Source organism: Ambystoma mexicanum, chromosome 2p (genome assembly GCF_040938575.1).
Source record: "Ambystoma mexicanum isolate Mex_15411 chromosome 2p, UKY_AmexF1_1, whole genome shotgun sequence".
NCBI classification, from domain to species: domain Eukaryota; kingdom Metazoa; phylum Chordata; class Amphibia; order Caudata; family Ambystomatidae; genus Ambystoma; species Ambystoma mexicanum.
This window is the reverse complement of record NC_090923.1, coordinates 1,116,956,512-1,116,978,588: the sequence shown is the minus strand read 5'-3', so window position 1 is coordinate 1,116,978,588 and position 22,077 is coordinate 1,116,956,512. Positions and strand designations below refer to the sequence as shown.

At 48.0% G+C, this 22,077-nt stretch overlaps 1 protein-coding gene across 3 annotated transcripts in view; it reads right to left on the bottom strand.

Moving 5' to 3' along the window:
• Window positions 1-22,077, bottom strand: part of LOC138567174 (estrogen-related receptor gamma-like) — a 111,801-nt gene that overhangs the window by 15,994 nt on the left and 73,730 nt on the right. For all 3 annotated transcript variants that reach the window (XR_011302119.1, XM_069645145.1, XM_069645144.1), the window contains exons 5-6: window positions 3,058-3,225; window positions 2,301-2,570 (exon numbers count right to left, since the gene is read on the bottom strand). Coding sequence is in view for 2 of the 3 variants with exons in the window: in XM_069645145.1 (XP_069501246.1) it covers window positions 2,301-2,570; window positions 3,058-3,225 (438 nt within the window). In the remaining variant the exon portion in view is untranslated. The remainder of the gene's footprint in view (window positions 1-2,300; window positions 2,571-3,057; window positions 3,226-22,077) is intronic.

The window sequence follows — 22,077 nt, the reverse complement described above, 5'->3', positions numbered from 1 at the left end:
GAGGTGACAAGCAGGATCCCTGCGGGACTCCACAAGTCAACATCACCTTAAGGGATGGAGCATTGTCCTTGGTTACAAAAGCAGTTCATGGACCAAGAAATTACCCGAGCCAAATAGCCGCAAGGTTGGAACATCTGCCCACCCCGACCAGCCTATCAGCCAAGATGGCATGATCAACCGGGTCAAAGGCGGCCGAGAGATCCAAAAGTAGTAATAGCTCCTGACCGCCTCCATCAACTTTCTCCACAATATCAAGTTCCAAGACCCTCTGCATCATTCATAAGGCTTTCTGGGTCCTGGAACCCCTCTACATCCAACTCTCCCTAAATACCTCTCTGCTAGAGCCCTTCAGTCATCGAAGTCTAACTCTCTGGAGATCAGATGCTTTGCCAAGCAGAGATTTGCGGGGGCGGCGGTACACCTCTCTCCTCCACAGGTGCCTTCCTCTGGAATGGCCTCCCTGCCCCTCTCAGACTTCAGCTGCCCTTAGGTTCAGGAAGCTTCTCAAGAACTTCCTTTTCTCTGCCTTCCCTCTCCCTCGCCAACGTCCATGTCTGCTTCTTGCAGAGTTCCCCTGGGCACCAGCCTCTCACCCCCCCATATGCCAGTCTCTCCCTCTCAACTTGCACTTGCCCCCCTCCCACACTTGCCTGGCTGGGCCTGCACCCTTGTAGCCCTTCTGTCCTGACCAGCACCCCCCCTGACCCTTTCCTTCTCCCCTGCTGCACTTCTATGTTTTTAATGTAACAAGGCCTAGTACGATCGTTTTTGTTTTGTACTCCCTGTTCCCCTTCGTCTTGTTGCGCCTTGAAACACATTGTGTATAGGCGCCTTATAAATACCCAATAAATAAAACCTTAGAGCCACATGAGCTTGTAGGCACCGGCAAATGCATGGGAATTGCAGAAGTTTCATGTGGCTCCAGAAGGCAAGGAGAAGCAGCACTTGGCGCATTCGATGGAAGGTTGGTAGTTCACAGCACACAGGGGTGGAGATAGCGATGGAGCAGACACATCACATCAGGCTCATGTGGTGTGCAAAGCTGGGTCTTGCCCTTTGAAGCAACCTCCAACTATTGTTGCTTGGCAAGAGCCACAGGAACCAGGATGGAGCATATGGGCAGAGGAGGGCTTCCAAGTAAATCAGAGCATCCTATTTCTAGGAGAAAATCCCAGAATTGTGTGCCGCCCTTCCTCTAGCAGATGCCCACTTCCTGGGCAACAGCTGCCAGCAGCTGCAGTCCAGAGGCTTCTTGCAGTGGTGGCAGGGATAGACGAGGGGTGGGGGCTTGCACTATGGATCATGGGGAGCAGATGTCACATCAGGAAAGGATCGCTTAGCACTTCTGATGTTGCTGCGATGCATACTAAAGCCTAAAAGTTGTCCTTGTTTTAAGGGTATTTTATTCACTGGGCCATGACCACTGATAGGCCATCTCCATCACAGGTCTTGTTACAAAGTTTTCCCGCTCTTGAGCGGAAAGTAAGAGGTGTGGCTGACAAGGAACTTGGCAGCTCCACACAGGTTTATCTCCCTCTACAGATCGATTTGCTAGGATCCAACGACTGCAGGTTTGGTGGTTGGGGGCTTGAGTCGGTGGGGGTGAGACCCCACCCCCAGTGGTGGTTGGTTTGCAGTAAACGTTTCTGTTCATTCACTCGCCAGTCGTATTTTCTATGACGCGCTGCTGCTTAGGCTTGCATATGCCTCATAATTAGGACGAGGAATAATGCTCCAATAACATATGGTAATCTCCATTACTCCTAGTCAGACTCTTCCTTGTCACAGTCAATACCGCCCACCTCCCCGACAAGGAAACCTGCATTGCAGAGTTGGTAGCATACAGGATGGGTCACTGGTGCAGTCCTCCCTTATACTGAGAAGAAAGGGGTGGGAGGGTTTCACCCTACACCCGCTTGTAAAGTAAAATGCTTTGGTAAGGGTGCCTGAAGAGAGACAGATACCTAATTTATGAGGGTTAGTGAAGAGTAGCTCTAGGAACCATTTAGATTACCATACAAAATCGAGCTATTTCTTAAGTGGAAGTTCACGCCCTCACAGCACCATCTAATTGTAGTTGCTACAGTTCAGACTTCAGACAATACCTGACCCTGCACTAAAGAGATTACCATAGCGATCGTAGACTGGTTTACAACATTTAGAAGGAAAAAAAAGCATTAAAGAAAAGCTTCGATAATAAATGCTGGTCAGACAGAGGCGCAGCGCGTGAAGAGGAAGGGGAAAGAAAAGAGTTGGGAAATACTACAATTCGGCCGCGACGGAAGCCAGGCGCAACCTACCCGAGTTGGCGAGCGCCAGGGCCTTGAGCATGACGAACTCCTCCTTCTCGAGCTTCATGCTCTTGAACTTGCGGATGAGCTGCAGCATGGCCCCGTTCAGGTCCAGCATGCCCGCCGTGCGCGAGAAGTCCTCGTCCATGACGTAGTCCTCCGCGTACACAATCTCGTCCTCGAAGGGCAGCGAGCGGTGCGCCACGCCCAGCACCAGGATCTCCATCCACACGCTCTGCAGGATGCTCATCTGATCCGAGAGGGAGAGCGCCGAGAAGCCTGCAGGGGGAGGGCAAAGCAGAGCGTTAGGGAAGGCGGGAAAACGCGGCGGAGGCCGCGGAGAAAGTGTAACCGGGTGGGCGAGGCACTGACCCCTGGTGGACACACAGTGCAAAGCAGCGAGTACAAGCAGGCCTACAAATCCTTCCGCCAGCAGCACGTCATATGCACGCAGTATTAAGTAGGGACTTAAGATTGTGCAAATACAAGTTATACAATAAATAGATGACAATTTGGACGGATTGCAAAAGTGGGAGGGGGCGAGGAGAGGGTACAGAAGGACTGAGTGCCATGTGGAGGGATACGGGGTCCGCACTTCGTGAAGTGGGGTGAGGGAGTGCTAAAGGGCCGGGGAAGCAAGTGGCCAAACCATGGGTGGGGAGAAACGTAACATGAGGAAAGACTGTAAAATGAAGAAAAAGTCACACACAAAAACTGCAGTGATGGAAGGTGGCAGAGTGCACCAAGGTACAACGTTGGCACCAACCTGGGATGTTCTTGGCCCAGCTGATGATCACCACGATCTCTCGGTCTGCCAGGTCGCAGAGGGTGCTCATGGCCTTCATGTAGCTGTCGGCCACCGTGGGGTCGGGCATGGCGAAAAGCTTGTCTGGCTCAGCCACCATCAGGTGCGACACGATAGTGTTAATGGGAACTGAAAGAGAGGCAAAGGAGATTGTAGCTGTGGGGCGGCGAGGAGTGAGAACACAAGGAGAGTCACACACTGGAGAAGGAATAGCAACGAACGGCACATAGAGGTGGTGGGGGAACACATGGTAAAGGTTGTTAGTTAGGTCTGCCCCATATCATTTCCTCCTCCTGTTCAAATGTGCCTAGTCCCATCACCACAGGTGTGGCACTTACTGCATAGGGGAAGGTGGGCAGTGGCTAAGAGGAGGGGGTAAACATCCCTCAATGCACAAAGGTGGGTGGTCCCAAACAAGGAGAAGAGGTTGCAATGCATTGGTAAACACCTGCTTCTGACTCAGGCACAGCCTGATCTGCACTCATCTTTTCTAACTTGGAAACACTCCTATATAGCTTCACTGTAGTTTCCAAACTAATTATAGCACCACAGACAAACGAGCCGACTGAAAATACAAGCTCCACCCAACTTCCTGTCAGCTGACCAAACACCTAGCTTCCTGTTAGCTGAAAAGAGATACAAGCTACAGCTAACTTGCAGTCCAGAGACACAAGCATAGCTGACAGGATCAGCCAGTCCTGTTTTTTTTCTTGCACTGTAGGCTGGGACTTGTAGGCCCACCCTAGCAATAGGAGAAACACAACTAAAAGTTCCAGCATACATTTGGAAGCAACAACCAGGACTCGCTCAAGGTGTCACACATGGAACTGGGAACCTTGGCAGGGTGGTACAAGGTCCATCTAACTTCCTGTCAGCTGACCAGTGACAGAAACTCAGAGCTCTTCCCATGACTACACAGTCTCGGGAGGATAGCCCAGGGGCATCGTGCTCACCTTGAAAGCAAGGCGACAGGAGCAACACAGGTTCGATCCCCAGGTCCGTGCTTAGAAACCTCTGGGTATTAAGCGTGTTATAAATAACCTATCATATCATACACTAATATTTTTGCTTGGAATTCTGGGACTTGTAGTTTCCCCACATTTCGAATAGGAAAGGGAAAACTGCAAGCCCTAGAATCCATAGGGTAAAAGATGACTGGGTGATCTTCTGAAGTGTGGATATAGGAAACTTGAGATTCATGAAAACTCAACTGAACTTCCTGTCGGCTGTCCAGTGACACAAGCTCCATCTACCTGCCAGCTATCCAGAGACGCAAGCTCCACCCAACTTCCTGTCAGCTGCCCAGAGACGCAAGCTCCACCTAACTTCCTAAGAGGTGACCAGAGACAGGCGCTTCGTATAACTTCCTGTAGTTGACCAAAAATTCCACTTCGCTTCATGTAAGCTGACCAGTAACGCAGATTTCTAATACACAAGCTCCAGGTAACTTCCTGCTATCGGACCAGGAAAACAAGATGCTACACCCGTCTTCGTTTCTGTTGTCAAGAGAAACAGGCAGCTAGTTCTCATTTCTTTCTAGCTGACAATTGACACAGTACACCCGCTTTGTCTCTTGCCAAATTGCAAGAGACCTACGTTGTGATGATGTATATGGTCTCGATGACAAATGTAAGTGTGATTTTTTTATTGAAAGAATATTGTATTGATAAGGATTGTAGATTATCTTTCAACACCTACTGTTTGCACAGCTTAGCGGTAAGTGATTTTTCACAACTACCCTTGTTTGTGTGACTTATTATTCTCAAGGTTTCTGTTCACTACAATGTCCATAATGCAAAATGTTGTATTTTCCGTGCCTCTGCAGTTCGTTTGCACTGCAATGTCCAGCATGCAACGCTTTCTTTTTCTCAATGCCCTACTAGTTTTTTAGTGCCTGTAGTTCGCTTACGCTACAATGTCCAGCGCCCCCATTTACCTTATATTCAATGTCCGTGTAGTGTGCTTTATTTAGCCTTCTCCCCGCTGCACACTCCTGCGGTACTCCATGACCTTTCCATTTCCCACAGCAGTACTTCCAACTGTGTCGGTTTCACAGATCTTTTAAATTCTCTTTTCCTGCCTTTTTTCGTCCTCCCCTGGCGTCATCATTGGTCTTTCTGCTATTTCCGCGTCTCTTCACGCCTGGGCTGCGCATAGCTGGCTCGTTGTGAGTCCTACTTCTCTTGTTGCCGTCTGTGGAGGGCCCGACTGGGTCTCCGTTTCTCAGGTAGTCTCCCGCTCGGGTGTTTTTCTGGGTGCCTACCTGACCTCCGGCTCAGACAAGTTTATGGTTTATGCCACTGGCTCCATTTTGGGTTTCTCCGGACGCATATTTCTACTGACTCTGCTCCTACCGAGCTTCTGCCTCTGTTGCTTTCCGCTTTTCTTTGCCTTGTGCTGTAGCTTTTTGCTTTGGGCAGGTGTCTTGATGTCCTTGCTGATACCCCCTCCACAGTTTCCTTCTAGGACAAAGGTTGTCGCCGCGGCTTTAAATGCGCCAGGGCGCTGAGCCCGCAGTCTCCACATATGCCCTTGAGCTGTGGCTCTGCAGGGCTCTCCGAGCCGACTTTCCCGGCCAGATCTTTCTCATGGCAATGAAATACAAAGCTGAGTGACAATACTGTTCATGACCAGTAGATGTCACTGAGTAATGTTTAGTTATATCAATTAAATGCATTTTGAATTAGGTTGTTTTTAAACAGGTTTGATAATTGCAACACAAGTATTGTCATTAGTGATATAAATTAGTACATAAGAATTACAGCTTTCTTTCAAAGGATCTATGGCATTGCATGGTGCAGTTACCTTTTTTCAATTGAAGTTCTACTTTACATATGAATATTTATTTTGGTCTATTTATAAGAATATATTATTTAATATATATTTTAAAGTAGAATTTACTCCTTTTTCTTTGCACGTATCACTAGATTGGGTCTGTTGGGTCACTCTTAATTACGTAGGCACCCCCTCTTTTAAAAGCTTTGGGATTTAGGGTATGCCAGACCTTTTTTAGGCCCGTTCCCAAAAATGTGCATCACAGTGCGCAGTCCTTGATTTCTTAACCCACTTAAAGCACTGGTTGACGCAATTTCCAAGGGCCTCTCGCCCTGCAGTGGCGTCTGAACTCCCCCTCATACCAAATAACTCCCCTATCTGTGTCCTGCATTACTGCTCTCGGTCTTCCCAGGGTCACCGGGCCTAGTGCTGCCGGTGACATGGCATCCTTACCCTGCAGAATCTGCATCCCAACACTGGCGAACACTTAGAGGGAGGTTTTTTTCCCCCCCATTGACTTTATGGAGTAAATTATATTTTATGAAGGAGCAAGTTAACAACTGTGGGGAAATGTCACCATTTTGGGCTGATAAATCGCGAGTCTCTTCCCCAAATAGGGAGAACTGGTTGATCTGGTTAGCCGGGAAAGGGCTGAACTGTGCCGATTGATCCACCCTTTCCATCCCCGTGAAGCTCGTTGCAGGCCTCTAGCGTTTTTTCCAGAGATGCTGGTCCAGGAAATGGGTGATAGGAGACACGGTACCAAGCCCAAGTGAGCACCATTCTACCCGGCTATCCTGCTAATAGAACCTGTCCATTCAGGCCCTAGGGGTTGGAGTGGGAAGGTATGTACCCTTTCTTGGCCAGTACCAGAGTTGTTTCCCCAGACCGATCTGGAGTGAGGCTCAGGGCTACGCGTGGCGAGGTTGGCAGCGGTTCTACTTAGACTGGCAATCATCTTATGTCTAAGCGCTCCTCGCTTTTGCAGGTGGTAGAGCTAAATGAAAGGTGTCCCCATAGCCGACAATACAAGCCAACCCCCACCTTCTGCAGATGGACCAGCCCCGGAACATAAAACACTCGAGTCAATGCTCTCCTACAAACTCCAGTGGACACACCCCACAGGCTGATAAGACACTCCTACATCCTACCAGTCCATCAGCACAAGGTCGGACTTCCGCTACGTGGACAAGTGCTTTCAGGAGGCCGCAAGGTGACATGCCACGCTACAAAAATGCCCACATAAATCAAAACGCACCCCTACTCAGAATAATTATAATCCAATCGCCTGTACTTCCCTCAACAAAGTCATCCACTTTGCGCGTCCACTCCTACGTCACACAGTCTTGTGCACTTCTACAACAAACACTTGTCTGTGCGGTTACCCTCTTTGAAGAAACGGTTCTATGTTCATACAGGTTTTTTCGCAGTTTTTGGCCGAAAAAATTCAATTTTTTTTAAATATGTATTTGGCGGGCGCGGGTCTCCCCAATCGGCTCTTGCACATTATATTCAAGTTTCTTTCACGGTTGAAAAAACGACGCAAGACAAAAACGAATTTGACAGAACATGTTTTCATATTACCTTGCTGCTTGAGCATCAAATACACGTATCGTTTACATCTGAGAACCGGTAAGAGAGCGTCTCCTTTACAGTAAGCTGTCAATAGAAGACATTTTGCAGCTCAAACACCAATTGCCGTGGGCTTGTGGTTAAGTGTATTGTTTCTGAGGCACAAGGCCAGGGTTCGATTCCTGTGTAGGGTTCATTTGGCGGCCGCATCCAGTTCGTGGTATTTGTTTTGTTATTTCTTAAACATACAGGACATCCGCCCTCTCAAAAAAGTTGTCGGACGCTTTCCACCCGCGTGGTCGCTCGACTTGAGCTTTGGGCTAGACTCTGCAAAACAGAAACTGCCCATACACGTAAGGAACCCAATGCTGGAGGTCTAACCTGCACGGTACTCGTCACTGCACACACTATTCGCCTCACAGCCCGCCAAAGCGATAAGTGCCAGTTCGGGGCACTTCTGTCAGGCAATGGCAGTTCCATGTGGTAACGGGACGCCCTAGGTGGGGCCACCATACTAAGGCAGTTCCATGTGGTAACGGGACGCCTTAGGTTGGGCCACCATACTGTATTCATTGCATGGGCGTGGCGGTTGTTTCCGCTGCACAGGACCCTGCGTCTCACATGATCCTGTTGCATACACACATTCGGGAAGGTATTTGGGGTCCGTTCTTTCCTCTAACCTTCCACGTTCCTCGATGGACGCAGAGTGTTGGAGCCGGACGCTCTCCCCTCTGCCCTGTTTTCGGGCCATGGCTGCTCTGTACTGTCCCCTACTGACACTTGTTATGACTTCTCTTTTGTCTTTGATGCCCACATGGACCCTGTGTGGTCTGGTCTGGAACTGCCAGACCATCTTTGGACACAGGGTTCCTCATCTTCCCCTGGATCTTTCGTGCTTCATGTTATGGGCCTTCTCATGCAATAACTATCCTCTTTCCATCACGTGTGTCCTGTGATGGTGGGTTTGGACTGTCACGACCTATAGGGCCTTTCGACTTCTGGACTCAGCTCCCTGAATGCATTTTCCACTGGACGCTTGGCAGGTACTGTTTATGGACTCTTTGCTTGAGGGACTGTGGGAGGACCCCATTCACTCTAGCCTCCAATCCAGTGTCTTTCCTTTCACAGCTTCAGGGATTGGAAGGGTGTCTGCAAGCAACCAGTGTTGCCATCTCCCCCCCCTCTGTCGTGCCACTTTCTCACTCGGATACGAATCGCAGTCCAGGTAGGTGGGTGCTTTTGAGGGCCAGCTTCCAGGCACCTCTCCCTCAACAACTCCTCTGACTCCACTATGCACCTGTAAGACACCACATACAGGGGATCAACATTCAAGGTATCATGCTTAGAGATGCCAGACTCTGGCCGATCAGACATTTGCAGCCAATGCACTTTGGACAAGGATGCAGTCCTGCAAAACCGCATCAATGACATCTGTGTGATACACAAAATACTCTGGACACTTATCAGCTAAACCACCCCCACAGGAGTCTTTGTCACAGTTGGCTTTGCTTACAGGAACGTTCGACCTCCCTGCCCACCTGGACGGAGATGACTCCACAAGATCTGTCTCGGTGAAGATGGCCTCAACCAAAACAACCTGACCTGTTGCCTTGCAACAATTAATATCCAAGTGGCTGACAACCTCTGCCTTAGCAGATCCAGCACAGAGATCCAATTTTATTCCCATCCAATTGGCCACCATCATTGGGCTCCTCGGCAGGCCCAGTTGCTAGAGGCGGCCTTCAAAAACAATGACAATTCCTGGACGTAACTCAATTACGCTTGTTATTAGCCCCTCCATTTCTGCTCCCAGGCATTGAACATGAGCTCCAGAGTGGCAAGGGCCGGGGGTAACTGTTAACGCAAGGCTTTCATCACGGGGAGCATGCAGGACCACTGGCACACATAAAAACATGGCTAATGGGACGCACAATGGAACTCTATTAGATGTTTATGGAGCGCCTCTAACCCGCTTGGAGTTGGATTAAAATATATGTGGACAGTTTTCTTCCCATGCTGCTGAAGGGAGAGTTAAATTGATGCATAAGGGGGGAGGGGCGAAATTAATGAGGGCACAAGTCATATTATTTGAAATGTTTTTGGAGGAATTTACCCCTAAGTTGCTTTGTTTATCCAAGGCTTGACTGTGTTGAAAACGAATAAAATTCAATTTACAAAAATACATATAAATGCTGCTCCAGTCACTGGCCGTGCCTCACCAACGCCACCCTACCCTACACGCTCCCCATCTTTGCTGGGAAAGACTGCAAAGCTAACATAGCCTAACCTACATAGTAAAGGCAGTCTCCAGGTCAAGGTTTGGCCAATAAAGAAGAGTCTCAGAGTGAACCCATGCCAGACACCAGTGCTTAATTTGTAAAACAATAAGTGCCAGGGTCAGCGCACCTGGGACACATAAGTCAGGCAACTCCTAGCCCACTGCTGCCAACACCATGATTGTTCCCCCCACAGTGCCTGCACATTAAAGGATTAACATTGCAGTAAACCTTTGTGTATAGGTTGACATCCATGAATTGCACTCCTCTAAGGCAGTGGCTTTTTCCCTGGCCGTTCCAATGTATTGGCGATTCTGGCTGGTGACTGTTGTGAGACATGCATGGTATCAAGAGAGACACAGACTCAAAGATGTTAGTTTCAAAACCTTTTATTTTCTAAGGTTCTTGGGTTGGTGTAATGCCTGGCTGGCCCTAACTCTAAAGGGATGGTTCCCTTAACTGATGTGTCGAATGGTCGTCAATGTCTAAGAGTCCACAACAATAGTCCGTCTGTGTCTAAACCTATGCTTGCACTCACTCTTTACAAGAATGCGTTAGGAAGTCTTAAACAAGGAAAATAGTGGTTTAAGAAAAAATAGGAAACCAAGGTTGGTTTCAGGTGCCTTTCTCGCCATGTCTGGGGGGGTCAGCTTCACAAAAATGAGTTCAATCAACAAAGGGCTGTTTATCAGACCTTCTCCATAATTCTTGTCGCAGTCTTACACTTTCAAATGTCTTAAGTTCCTTGGAGTTCCCTTACTCAAGCTTTGGCTCTTCCAAGTTCCAGAACACAATCAAAAGAAATATACATAGTTCCTTTCCAAGCTCCTCGGGGTTCTCTTCCCCAAGCTTTAGCTTCAAAACCAATAAGTAATCCACTTCTCTTGGATTCAAACACAAGTTCAGCTGTCACAAAATAATAGATATTCCACCTAGGCCTCTCAGGGTTTCCCGTTGTTGTGATGGAAATTAGTCTGTCCCACCCCTCTAGGCACTTTAGAGTTAGGTGAATCCCATAGACAGCCACACGATATGCTAGGGGGTTCGGGGGGGAGGGAGGGGCGCGAAGCCATGTTAAAGAAACCCTGAACGACAACAATATCACAGCCCTTATAGATGCAGACTTAGTGCGCACATATAGAGACGCCATTTTATACTTAGGGATAACACATGCAGCCCTACATGGCTGTGAGGTAAACATAGGCCAGACGGAGAAAAATGAACCGGCCCAAAAACTGGGGACAGATGAGCCTGTGCTGCTAATTCCCACAGAAACTTCCCCTTGTCCCCTGGCTGTTGCAATTATTTAGTATCGCAGAGAGGAATGCACCCTGCAAAGGCCATGAGACAGCACCAGGCTCCTCGAAATACCCATTCCCCACAACCTGGCCAACAGCAGACCTCTAACCCCCACCCAGCCCACCAGGAATAATAGCACTCACCACTGACCCAGTTCAAGAACCCCTGCATTTCATGACAGTGAGTGACCCCAGTTCGCCAGCGATATAAAAGATCTGAGCATGCATGACCATGTCACCTTTTCCCATAAATACACCCCTTTGTAGCGCGAGGTACAGGGAGGGATAGTTTATAGATCACAACGAGGGTGGAACCCACGGGTACGAGGAGTGCGATAGAGAGAGCACAGAATGTGTGGGCCAGCCTGATTGTATTTCTCCCCTTCCCCCCTGGTGCCAGTCCATGAGCCTCCCAGGTGCATGCCATAATAATGTAGTAGTAGCATTGGTTCACAATCGCAGCCTTGGGACAGCAACATGGGAAGCGCCTGACCTTCAGTCCCTAGAGAGATGAGCCCAGCTGACCCAGGTGGAGACAGACAGATGGCAGAGGCGAGAACCAATCATAGCCTGGCATCCCCTATGGAGCAGGATCTTACATATGTTCACACCAATCAGTTGTGCTGGTTTAGCCCCTATGGATGACGGCCCTAGTGATGGCCATTTATAATGTACTAATGATCATTTTGGAGTTAGAATGTTCTCGAGCAGCAGAGTCCTCTGCTAAACACTTTCCCTTTTCTACATTAAACCTTGTTATCCTTGCAAGCAATCTGTTGGCCCTTTTCCCTAGGTCATGTTCTTTCTAGCTTGAGCGTAACAGGGACTTGCCTTCACCTTCCCCAAGCTTAGGCCCCTCTTGGATTCAAACACAAGTTCAGCTCTCGGGGATGTACCTTTCCTTTTATAGTTCTTTCATACACATTTCACATGTGGGGGTTACAATCGGAGACTTTTGAAACCTACGGGTTCTTTGCTTTTCGTAGGTGTGACCACTCTGATCAGTATTCCCTCTTTTTATTCCTTGCTCTTTCCTTTCCAGCTCTCACCTTCATGTGCTTCCTGCATCTCTTTCTTGCTTTGTTTCTTTTACTTTCTCGTGCACTCTTGCACCTTCCTCTGCTTTGTTCCTCTTGCACACTTTCCTTTCTTTAACGTGCACACTTGCACCTGTTTGTTTTCTTCCTGTGTCTCTGCACACTTTAAATGTCTTTACTTTCCTCCTGCGCCGCTATCGCCTTTTCCTTCTTTCTGCTTTGCGGCTTAAAGCATCTTTCCTAAGCATCCTTTTGCTTTCTGCTCCGTGCCGCTTTAGAAACGCTCTCTCGCTTTTCTGTGCCGCTTTTACAAACTCTTTCTCCCGCTCCGGTCCAAATCGCACGTCCCAGAGTTTCTCTCTCACCGACATGAAACTCGCCGGGCAGCAATGTGTTGATGAGCACTCTCTCGATAGACAGGGCTGAGGCCAGGGTCTCACAGCCTGCCCCTCAGGCACCCTTTGGACAGGCACCAGTCCAAAGGGAACAAGCATTTAGTCGAACACCAACAGCAGAATAAAGGCTGCCTCGCTCCGGCTCCTTGGAGGCATGGCTCCCTAGCCATGCTGTAGCCCCTTGCAAACACCAGGCTAGTGTCTCGGTACGCGTTCTCCTCCAGGCTTCAAGTCCTGCTTCTCTCCCTGGTCCAGACAATATCCCCAGCTCGCTCACTCCTCTGTGAAAAATCACACCTTTTTATATATAGTTCAACAGTCAAGTGGAGTCAGGTGTGAGTGGTTATCAAATGCCTGACCCTGCCATACCCTGTTAGTGGGACAAATTGTGTTCTTTCTATAGAAGGTTTCCCTTAATTTCCCCATGTTGTTTCTATGGGTAATCTTGACTGATCCTAGTTGCATCCTCCTCGTCTCAGTATTTGCTGGAAATGGGGAGGGGGAGATGGGGTGAGAATGAAAATACCACATGAAGGCTCACGGAGAGTGGGTTGGGGTATTATTGGGAATGGGGAAATACCTTGCCTCACCCTTGGGTATTCTCCTCCCAAACCCTCATGACCCTCCACTCAGGTGACCTTCCCTCGCTTGTCCACCCCCAGGGATGGGATCCAAAAACAGGTGCCCTTCCCTGGCCACCTGAATGGAAGATCCCCAAGGAGTAGGTGGACCCCTATCGTCAGTTTTCTCAAACTGTCCTCTTGTTGCCAACCTAAACTAATTTAATATTGCTGTGTTTTGCAGTAGTGGAGGAGCTCCAATGTTATGCAGGGGACTGGAGAAGTTTGTGGGCGTGGCATCACAAGCACCCAACAATGTCACCTTCTAACTCATTGATATCAATGAAAATTGACAACTACCACTCTGCTATCTATGTGGGTCATCAAGTTCATGAATAATGATGCGCTGGCACAGGGTAAGAGAATGTGTCCAGTGCACACTGTTGTTGCTTGTTGTGTGATAACTGCTGAATGAGATTTAATAATAAAGTTGCCAAAAAACAACATCATAATTGGACTGAGTCTGAGAAAATAAGTGCCGGGGGTACCAAATAAGTCCTGGGGCTGAGCCTTGGCAAAGACCCCCACAAATTAAGCACTGCTAGACACTCTGATGGAGTATACATCATCACCAGAAACCATGCATGGCGTAATCCCACTGTACATCCCAGCCTTTTCCCCACACCAGTTTTACTCAAAACAGTTCTCACTGCGAAACAGTCTCCACCACCATAGCCGAGCCCATCCAGAAAACATGGTTCTATGTTGTTACATCGCCAGTTATTTTTTCATTTAGTTTTTTGCCAAAATGTTTTTTCCAGAAACTCATAAAAAAAAAAGTCTTGTATATATTTGGAGGGATCCCCTCCGCAAGCACCCTTCTCCTCCCCTATCCCTTACCCACCCACTATATTTTTAGATGGAGTTTGTTTAGTTGAAAAACGTTTGGCAAAAAACAAATCGAAAAATATACTGGCGATGTAGCAACGTTGTACCGAAAACATACCACCCATCTGTAGAGAGGCAGATGCAAATGTCATCTCTAGTGCCCACCCCCTCACCTCAGTCGTATTGGAAGAACAACAAGAAGACACTATGCATGACACCAGGTATCATCCCAATACTGCATTAAAGATGTGAGATGTTATGTGCTCAGACAGGGTATTCAATGTACCCTCGCACTGATGTGGTAGATGGATGTCTGCATACACTGTTTCCTATGTTTATACCTACTGCACCTTTTATGCTGTAACTATATTGCTAAGTACTGGAGGTAGCTCCCCGCAACAAGAGGTGAGCTTTCCCATGCATATACTCGCTACCTTTATCATGTCCTCCTATGTACTAGATGCAGCTCCCCGCAACAAGAGGTGAGCTTTCCCATATATATATATATATAGATATACTCGCTACCTTTTTCATGTCCTCATATGTACTGGACGTAGTTCCCCGTAACAAACTTTTCCATGTAAACATTCTATGTACCTATTTGGATTCTATATGTACCTGATATAGCCCCTGCTCAAGAGGCATAGCTTGTCTTTTCTTTGTTTGTTTTCCACGGCACTACCTGATCTAATGTATGCCTGATTTGTAACCATTGTACTGCACTTATTGTAACCATTGTCTTAAGCCAAGCGCCTAGATGCCCACAGGCTTTGTGCGCTATATGAATAAAAAAACAAACCAAACACTATTGAACATACTTTACTTACTTTACTTTATATTTATAACGCGCCGAAGCTCGCAAGCTTCAGGGCGCGACAAGCAAACGAAGGAACAAATCACGGGACAACATAGAAAAGAGAGGACAGAGAACTCAAGGGAGTCCATGTTAAAAAATGTAATGAATTATCTAAAAAGTAACGTTTTCAGCTGCTTCCTAAATAGCGAGTAGCTACTACATAGAAGAGCTATAAGTGAATTCTGACCAGACTAAAGTGATGTGATAAAGAGAAGATACAAGGACACACTGACACAATATGTAAATACTTGAAGAATAAAGATGAGACTGATGTAACGATGTAAACATTTATGCAGGTACTAAGAAATCATATAAATTGAGAAGATGCAGTAGACGTACGTACGTACGTACGTACGTACGCAGAAACACAAGGTAGATGAGACCTATAGAAGCTTGCTGCAGTAGAAAATGTAACATGGGTAAAGCCGGCATGATGAAAAGATGGATGTTGACTCTGTATAAATAGTAAGCAAGAAGCCGGAAGGAGACCGACCAAGGCTGCAGAGCTGAAAGGCGCTGGAAAACACCTTGGAAAGGAACAAAAGAATATCTGTTTGGCTTGGGATCAAGGATGCCACGACAAGATGCAACAGAAGGCACAAAAGGAGTCGAAGAGGATAAGCTACACACGCACAACATATTTCTCTTAGATTAAGTAAAGGAGTAAACATTTGCAAGTGCCAAGTATTGAACAATCAAAGATGCAGAAAGCGTATGTAAGACGGAGCAACCAAATCTCCAGAGGCCAAGTAACAACACACAATATAATTGAATCAAATAGCACTAAATAAAAGGTCATAATTGACAAAATCATGGTCTCCTCACACGCGGTGCAAGACTGGAAAACGAGACCTATTCATTAAGCTGCAGATGAAGATAGAAATGTGCCTTCACTCCTTTGTCCTGAGGAAGAGAACAGTCAGCAAGGTCAACTACAAAGAAGCCTTGGATTAGGACCTAAAAGATGAGATGGTAGGCTAATTGACCAAATGGGCAGTGGTCTGATGTTCCCCGCACCTGGGTTTTGTGTTGCTTACGTGCTTCTAACGAGCCGAATGTCCGAGGTTGGGAGAGAATGTCAACCAATCAAGAGGGCCTATGCAGCAATGGACCATACATTGTTGCAGAAGCCAATCCGCTGCTGTTATTCTGCTATTAATCTGTATTATACTCAGTTAGGGGTAGTTCAAGGCATACCTACCAGATAAGGGGCAGCCAAATGTGTTAGTAACACCTACAAGAAATATAGGTATATATGTTCCCCTAATCAATCCTTCCTTTGGACAGATTCTTACTGTTTGCCACGTAGCATGACGTCATAGTTGACGTACATTGAGGTGTAACGCTTTTGTGCAACAGAAATATATTCGAGAGTGAGTGGGCTGCAATCTGTGTGTTCACCAGCTTTCCCTACTTTATTTGAGCCGATAAAGTAGTATTTTGCAATATTCTTTGAGTCTGAACTGTTTGGGTCTGAGATCATTTATTGGTAACTCGATATGCCACTTGGAACACTCAAAGTACATCTGCACATTTTGGTAGCGGTGCGGATGGTTCTGGTCCAGTCTCCCAGGCCCAGATCCATACTCTCAGATTTTTGATGTCTTCCACCATTACCCAGAAGATTGCAGAGTTTCCTGTGGAGAGCGGAGAAAAACACATGTGTGCAAACGAGACCTTCAGCAGGTGCCCCTTTGAAGAAATTCCTCTTCAGTCCCCATGGGGACTGAAGGCGAACTGGTTTATTGGAGAAGAGTCGATACCGAGGGACTCGAGCTGAGCAATGGATGTAAGTAGAGCATCAAAAGAGGCAAATAAAGGGGAGGGGTTTCTGATGCTTGTATCTGCTTGGATTCACATGCTGTGCATAGGCCGACACCTAGTGGAAGCGGCAGAGTATTACAGTTTGTTTTTTGAGAGTCAAAAATGGCCGTAGACCTAGTGCGTGCCAGTAATACTATCCCTAATGTGACGTCCACTGTTCCCATGACCCTCACGCGTGTAGGACCCTCAGATTGTATTTTCCTGACATGAGTTATCATGAGGAGTAGCGGGAGTACAGAGTATCCAAGCAGATATGAGATAAGACTACAAGCATCCATGCGCCTTCTCTCAGATGGGAGGAAGGGCGGGCACACGTGAATCTAAGCAGATACAAGCATCAGAAATACGATTACGGTGAGTAATGTATCCCTTCTGAGGCTTGTGGAATCCGCTTAGTTCACATGCTGTGCATAGATTAGCAAGCAGTGTTAGAAGAAGGAGGTGGGATGTGAGAAGGGTCATGAGCAAATAAATGTCTTAGAACTGCTTGTCCCACTTGAGTATCTGTCTAGGAATGAGTGTCAATGCAGTAGTGCTGAGCAAAGGTGTGAATAGAGCTCCATGTAACTGCTTTGCAAATGGTGTCAAGGGGTACATTTGCAATGAAAGCCAGAGTGGCCCCAGTGCCTCTTGTAGAGGGGGCCCTTGGTGTAAAAGGCAGTGTTTTTTCTGAAAGGGAGTAACACAGCTGGATACATTTGACTATCCATTTAGAGATGGCACCTTTACAGACGCAGTCTCCCTCTCTGCCTGTAGCTACGGAGACAAACACTTGATCTGTCTTTCTTAGCGGTCTGGTCTTGTCTACGTAGTAGAGGACGGCTCTTTGCACATCTAGTGTGTGTCGTTTCACCTCAACAGAGCTTTTGGGTTCTTGGAAGAAGGCCGGCAGCTCAATGGACTGGTTAACATGGAATTTTGAAATGAATTTAGGTGAGAACCTAGGGTGAGTTTGTAGAACCAGTTTATCTTTATGAACAGTAAAGAAAGGATCCTGCACCGACAGAGCCTGAATTTCACCGACCCTTCTTATGGATGGAATGGCTACTAAGAAGGCAGTCTTATAGGTCAGGTGTTTGAGACTAGCTTTATGCATGGGTTCAAAGAGGGGGGGCATGAGTTTAGCAAGCACCACATTAAGGTCCCACCCTGGTGGTGGGTTGGAAATTGGAGGGTGGAGTCTCTTCACCCCTTTCATAAAGGCTTTGACAACTGGCACCTTCCACCATGACACCTTGTTATGGGAGGTGGTGTATGCTGACAGTGCCGCCAGGTGTACTTTGAGTGAATTAACTACCAATCCTGCATCTAGCAGGTGGAGCATGTAGGTAACAACATTGGAAGGAGTGCAATCAACTGGGTTGATTTGTTTATTCTGGCACCAAATAACAAATCTTTTCCACTTATCAAAGTAACAGTGTCTTGTGTTTGGTTTCCTTGATTCTTTTAGGATATCCATGCATCTCTGTGGTAGATTGAGATGGCCGAACTCTATGACTTCAGGAGCCATGCTGCCAAGTTCATCGAGCTGGGTTGAGGATGCACTGTTTGTCCTTCGTGCTGGGATAGTAGGTTGTGCCAGCACGGGAGTCTGATGGGTTTGCACACTGCCAGTTTGTGCAGGTGCGGGAACCATGGTTGTCTCGCCCACATGGGGGCAACTAGGATGAGTGTCATCGATTCCCTGTGCATCTTGTTGACCACCTTCCTCATCAGAGGGGTTGGTGGAAAAGCGTAGGCAAACATCCCGACCAGTTCATCCATAGAGTATTCCCCATTGAGCCTGGCTGGGGAACCTGGATGCGAATCCTGGGCATTGTCTGTTTTCGCTTGTGGTGAATAGGTCTATAGTGGGGAAACCCCACTGTGAGAAGAGGTCTCCTACGACTTCTTCATGTAGACACCATTCGTGTTCTTCTGGGAGGGGGTCTCTGCTCAAAGCGTCCGCTAGTGAATTGAGATCCCCTGGAACATGTTGAGATGACAGGTAAATGTTCCGTCTGAGTGCCCATATCCAAATTTTCTGGGCAAGCCTGGACAGATTTGGCAAACGAGTGCCCCCCTGTTTGTTTATATAAAACATTGCGGTTGTGCTGTCTGTTAGGATCTGTACTGACAGGTTTGATAGGTGGGGTTTGAACGCTCGAAGCGCTCTGAAGACTGCCAGAAGCTCTAGCAGGTTGATGTAATTCTTGGCTACTGTGTGAGACGAGAGGCCCTGAGCTGTGTGGTGAAGGAGGTGTGCTCCCCATCCTGACAGGGACGCGTATGCAGGGACTACAGCCTGTATTTCTGGATCGTAAAAGGGTTTCCCCTTGGAAAGATTCTCTCTTGTCCACCAGCGAAGACTCTGTACTAGTGTTGGCCAAACGACCACTAGATCGTCCCACTGACCACTTGCCTGAGACCACTGTTTCGCCAACCATTCCTGCATGGACACATGCGCAGGCGCACGTGGGGAACCAGGTAAATACATGATGCCATCATGCCTAGCAAACACATCGCTTTGCGAACCCTTATCTGACGACCGGACTGATATTGAGGAATTTGCAGTAGTAGGTTCCGAATTCTTTCCTCTGATGGAAAGGCCAACCCCTCTTGAGTGTTTAGGACAGCTCCTAGTAACTGTTTGGAGGTGCTTGGCACCAGGCTTGATTTCTTCTCATTGATTGAGAAGCCCAATTCGAAGAGGAGGTTGATTGTTCTTTTGATGTTGGATCTGCACATTACTGGGGTCTCCCCCCGTGATGAGCCAGTCGTCCAGGTAAGGGTATACTGGGATTGCCTCCCTGCGTAGGTGCGCTGCCACCACCGCCAGTACCTTGGTGAATACCCTTGGAGCCGAGGTGAATACCCTTGGAGCCGAGGCTATTCTGAAGGGCAGCACCTTGAACTGGTAGTGCTGACTGTCCACCTTGAAGCGCAAGAATCTTGTGTGTGCTGGGAACATGGAAATATGAAAATGGGCATCTTTCATGTCCAATGTTGCCATGTAATCTCCTTTTCTTAGTAGGGGAATTACTTCTTGGAGGGTAGTCATGAGAAACCTTTGAGGCTTGACATACTTGTTTGCAGGGCGTAAATCTAATACTAGGCGCATTGTTAGATCTTTTTTTGGCACAAGGAAGTAAGTTGAGTAAATACCCTTGTTTACCTGGTTGCCCTGGACGAGTTCTATCGCGTCCTTTGCTAGAAGAATGACTATCTCCTCGAGGAGGATTCTTTGGTGCTCCAAGGAGTGTATTTTCGGTCTTGGAGGATGGCCGCGAGGGCGCTCCAACAGTTCGATGCAGTATCCTACGGACAGCACCCATCTGTCCAATGTGATCCCTTCCAGCGTGGGTGAAGCTGGAAATGCACCCCCCTACTGGGGATGCATGGGAAGGGACCCTGAGCGGAGCGTCGCTGTGTGTTGGGAGGCGTGCCGCCTCTACCTGGGCTGCCTCTCCCTCTACCACAGCCCCTTTTCTGACCTCTGGCGAAATTCTGGGTAGCCTGTTGGTTGCCTCCCCACAATTTTCTTTGCCCTTGAGAGTAATTTGACCCTCTCTGGGAATTCTGGCCGGGGGAGCGATGAAAATGATTATTCCCTCGTTGGTTCGTGGGTTTATTGGTTAGCTGTCCAAGGGACTTAAGGGTCTCATATTCGTCTCTGGCTGTTTTGAGTGCCTCTTCCACCGCTCTCCGAAACCAAGACATTTGGTTCCACTGGCATGTCGATTAGAGTGGCTTGTGTCTCGGGTTTGAACCCCGACTGACTTAGCCAAGCGTGTCTCTTGATGACTGCTCTCTGCGATGAGCCGGCCTGCATTGTCCGCCGCGTCAAAAGTCGCCTTGAGAATGCATCTGGACACCGATCTCCCTTCTGACGCAATCTGGGCCAACTGGCCCTTTAGAGGTTCAGGTGCGGAGGCAATGAGGGCAGCTACCTGCTCCCAGTGGTGACAATTGTAACTTGCCAGCAGAGTGGTTGTATTAGCAATTCTTGCCTGGTAAGTGGAGGTGGAAGCCACCTTCCTTCCTAGCCCATATATCCTTTTGCTCTCCTCGTCTGGGGGAGCTTCCGAGGATGCTAGAGGTGTACCCCCCCTTTTTTCTGGTGGTTGTGACCACCAATGAGTCGGGTTTAAGCTGATCCCTTATATAAGGTGGGTCGGAGGGGGCGGCCCTGAATAATTTCTCTATTCTTGGTTTGACTGCCCGGGTAAGGTTAGGGGTGAGGAGGGAGGGGTCAATTCTGCGTTGGATGGATTTCAGAATTGGTATGGCTTGGGCAACGTATTTCTTATCCCCGAATAATTTCCTCTCCAAAGTACCTCTTTTCTTGAGCCCTTTGAGTGTCTATCTGAAAGTGCTCTGCAGCTTTAGCTAAGACCTCATTCAATAATGGCTGATTATCCACAGGTGAGTTATTGACCGGTGGGTCCTTGGGAGTAGGGGAGTCGAGACTATAGGCCTCTGCCTCTTCTTCCTCCTCCTCATCCTGGTCCTCATTTTCCCCATAATATTCGACCCCTGCCTGGTCGTCCAGTATCTGTATGTCTGGATCTTCATTATACTGAAGATAAGGTTGAATAGTGAATGGGTCTGAAATCAGGCCCTGAGCTGGAGTCTCAGTGCGAGGTCTCTTACTAGGAGGTTGAGGGTCTTTGGATCCAGAAGGAGTAGAGGTAGTAGGGGTATTCTGATAGCTCAAAAAGTGATCAGGATTCTTCTTGTAAAAGTTAGCCAATTTCCTCATCACTCTGTCGATGTCTTCAGAGCTCCATTCCTTGGAACTGGGAATGGCCACCTCTTGTTGAGGTTCATCTTCCATTCCATTATTATTATTATTATCCTCTGGAGTGTGAGGGACAACCTTAGGCCTAGTGACAGGGTCAGGGGTCTTGGTTTTTTCAGAAGATCTATGTTTGTCCTTCTGAACCTGGTGTTCAGATGATTTTTTTCTGTTGTTTGTCCCCCTTACCATGTGTGGAGGCATGTTTCCCTGACTCCTTGGTCTTCCCTGAATCTTTCGACGCCTGCCGTCGAGATTCAGAGGTGGGTTCCGTAGGGTCTAGGGATTTAGAGGGGGGACGTCGAGACTCGGAGGTAGACGTGGAAAAAATTGCTGGAGTCTACTTTGAACGTGCTGCTTGGGGGTGGAGGTCGGATTTGTCTTGTGACGACCATACCTCCGTGACTTTAGGAAGCGTGGCACCCTTAGCAATTGTAGACAGTTGCTGTGTGTCATGAGGCGATATAGACCTGGAACGCCCAGAAAACACCCATTCTGCGGACTGCTCTCATTGTGCCTTTTTCTGCCGATTGCTCGACACGCGTGCCGAGTCTCGGGAGGGGTTAGTGTGTTTAGATGTAAGTGTATGGGTAGCGCTCATGCCGCTGGGTGTGGTCCCCATAACTGCCCCGCCGGACAGTCCTCAGAGGTCGGGGGCTTGTGCTTGGGTGTCTAACGACACTCCAGTGCCCTCGCTGTCCGAAACGGCGGCGTTGCTGCCAT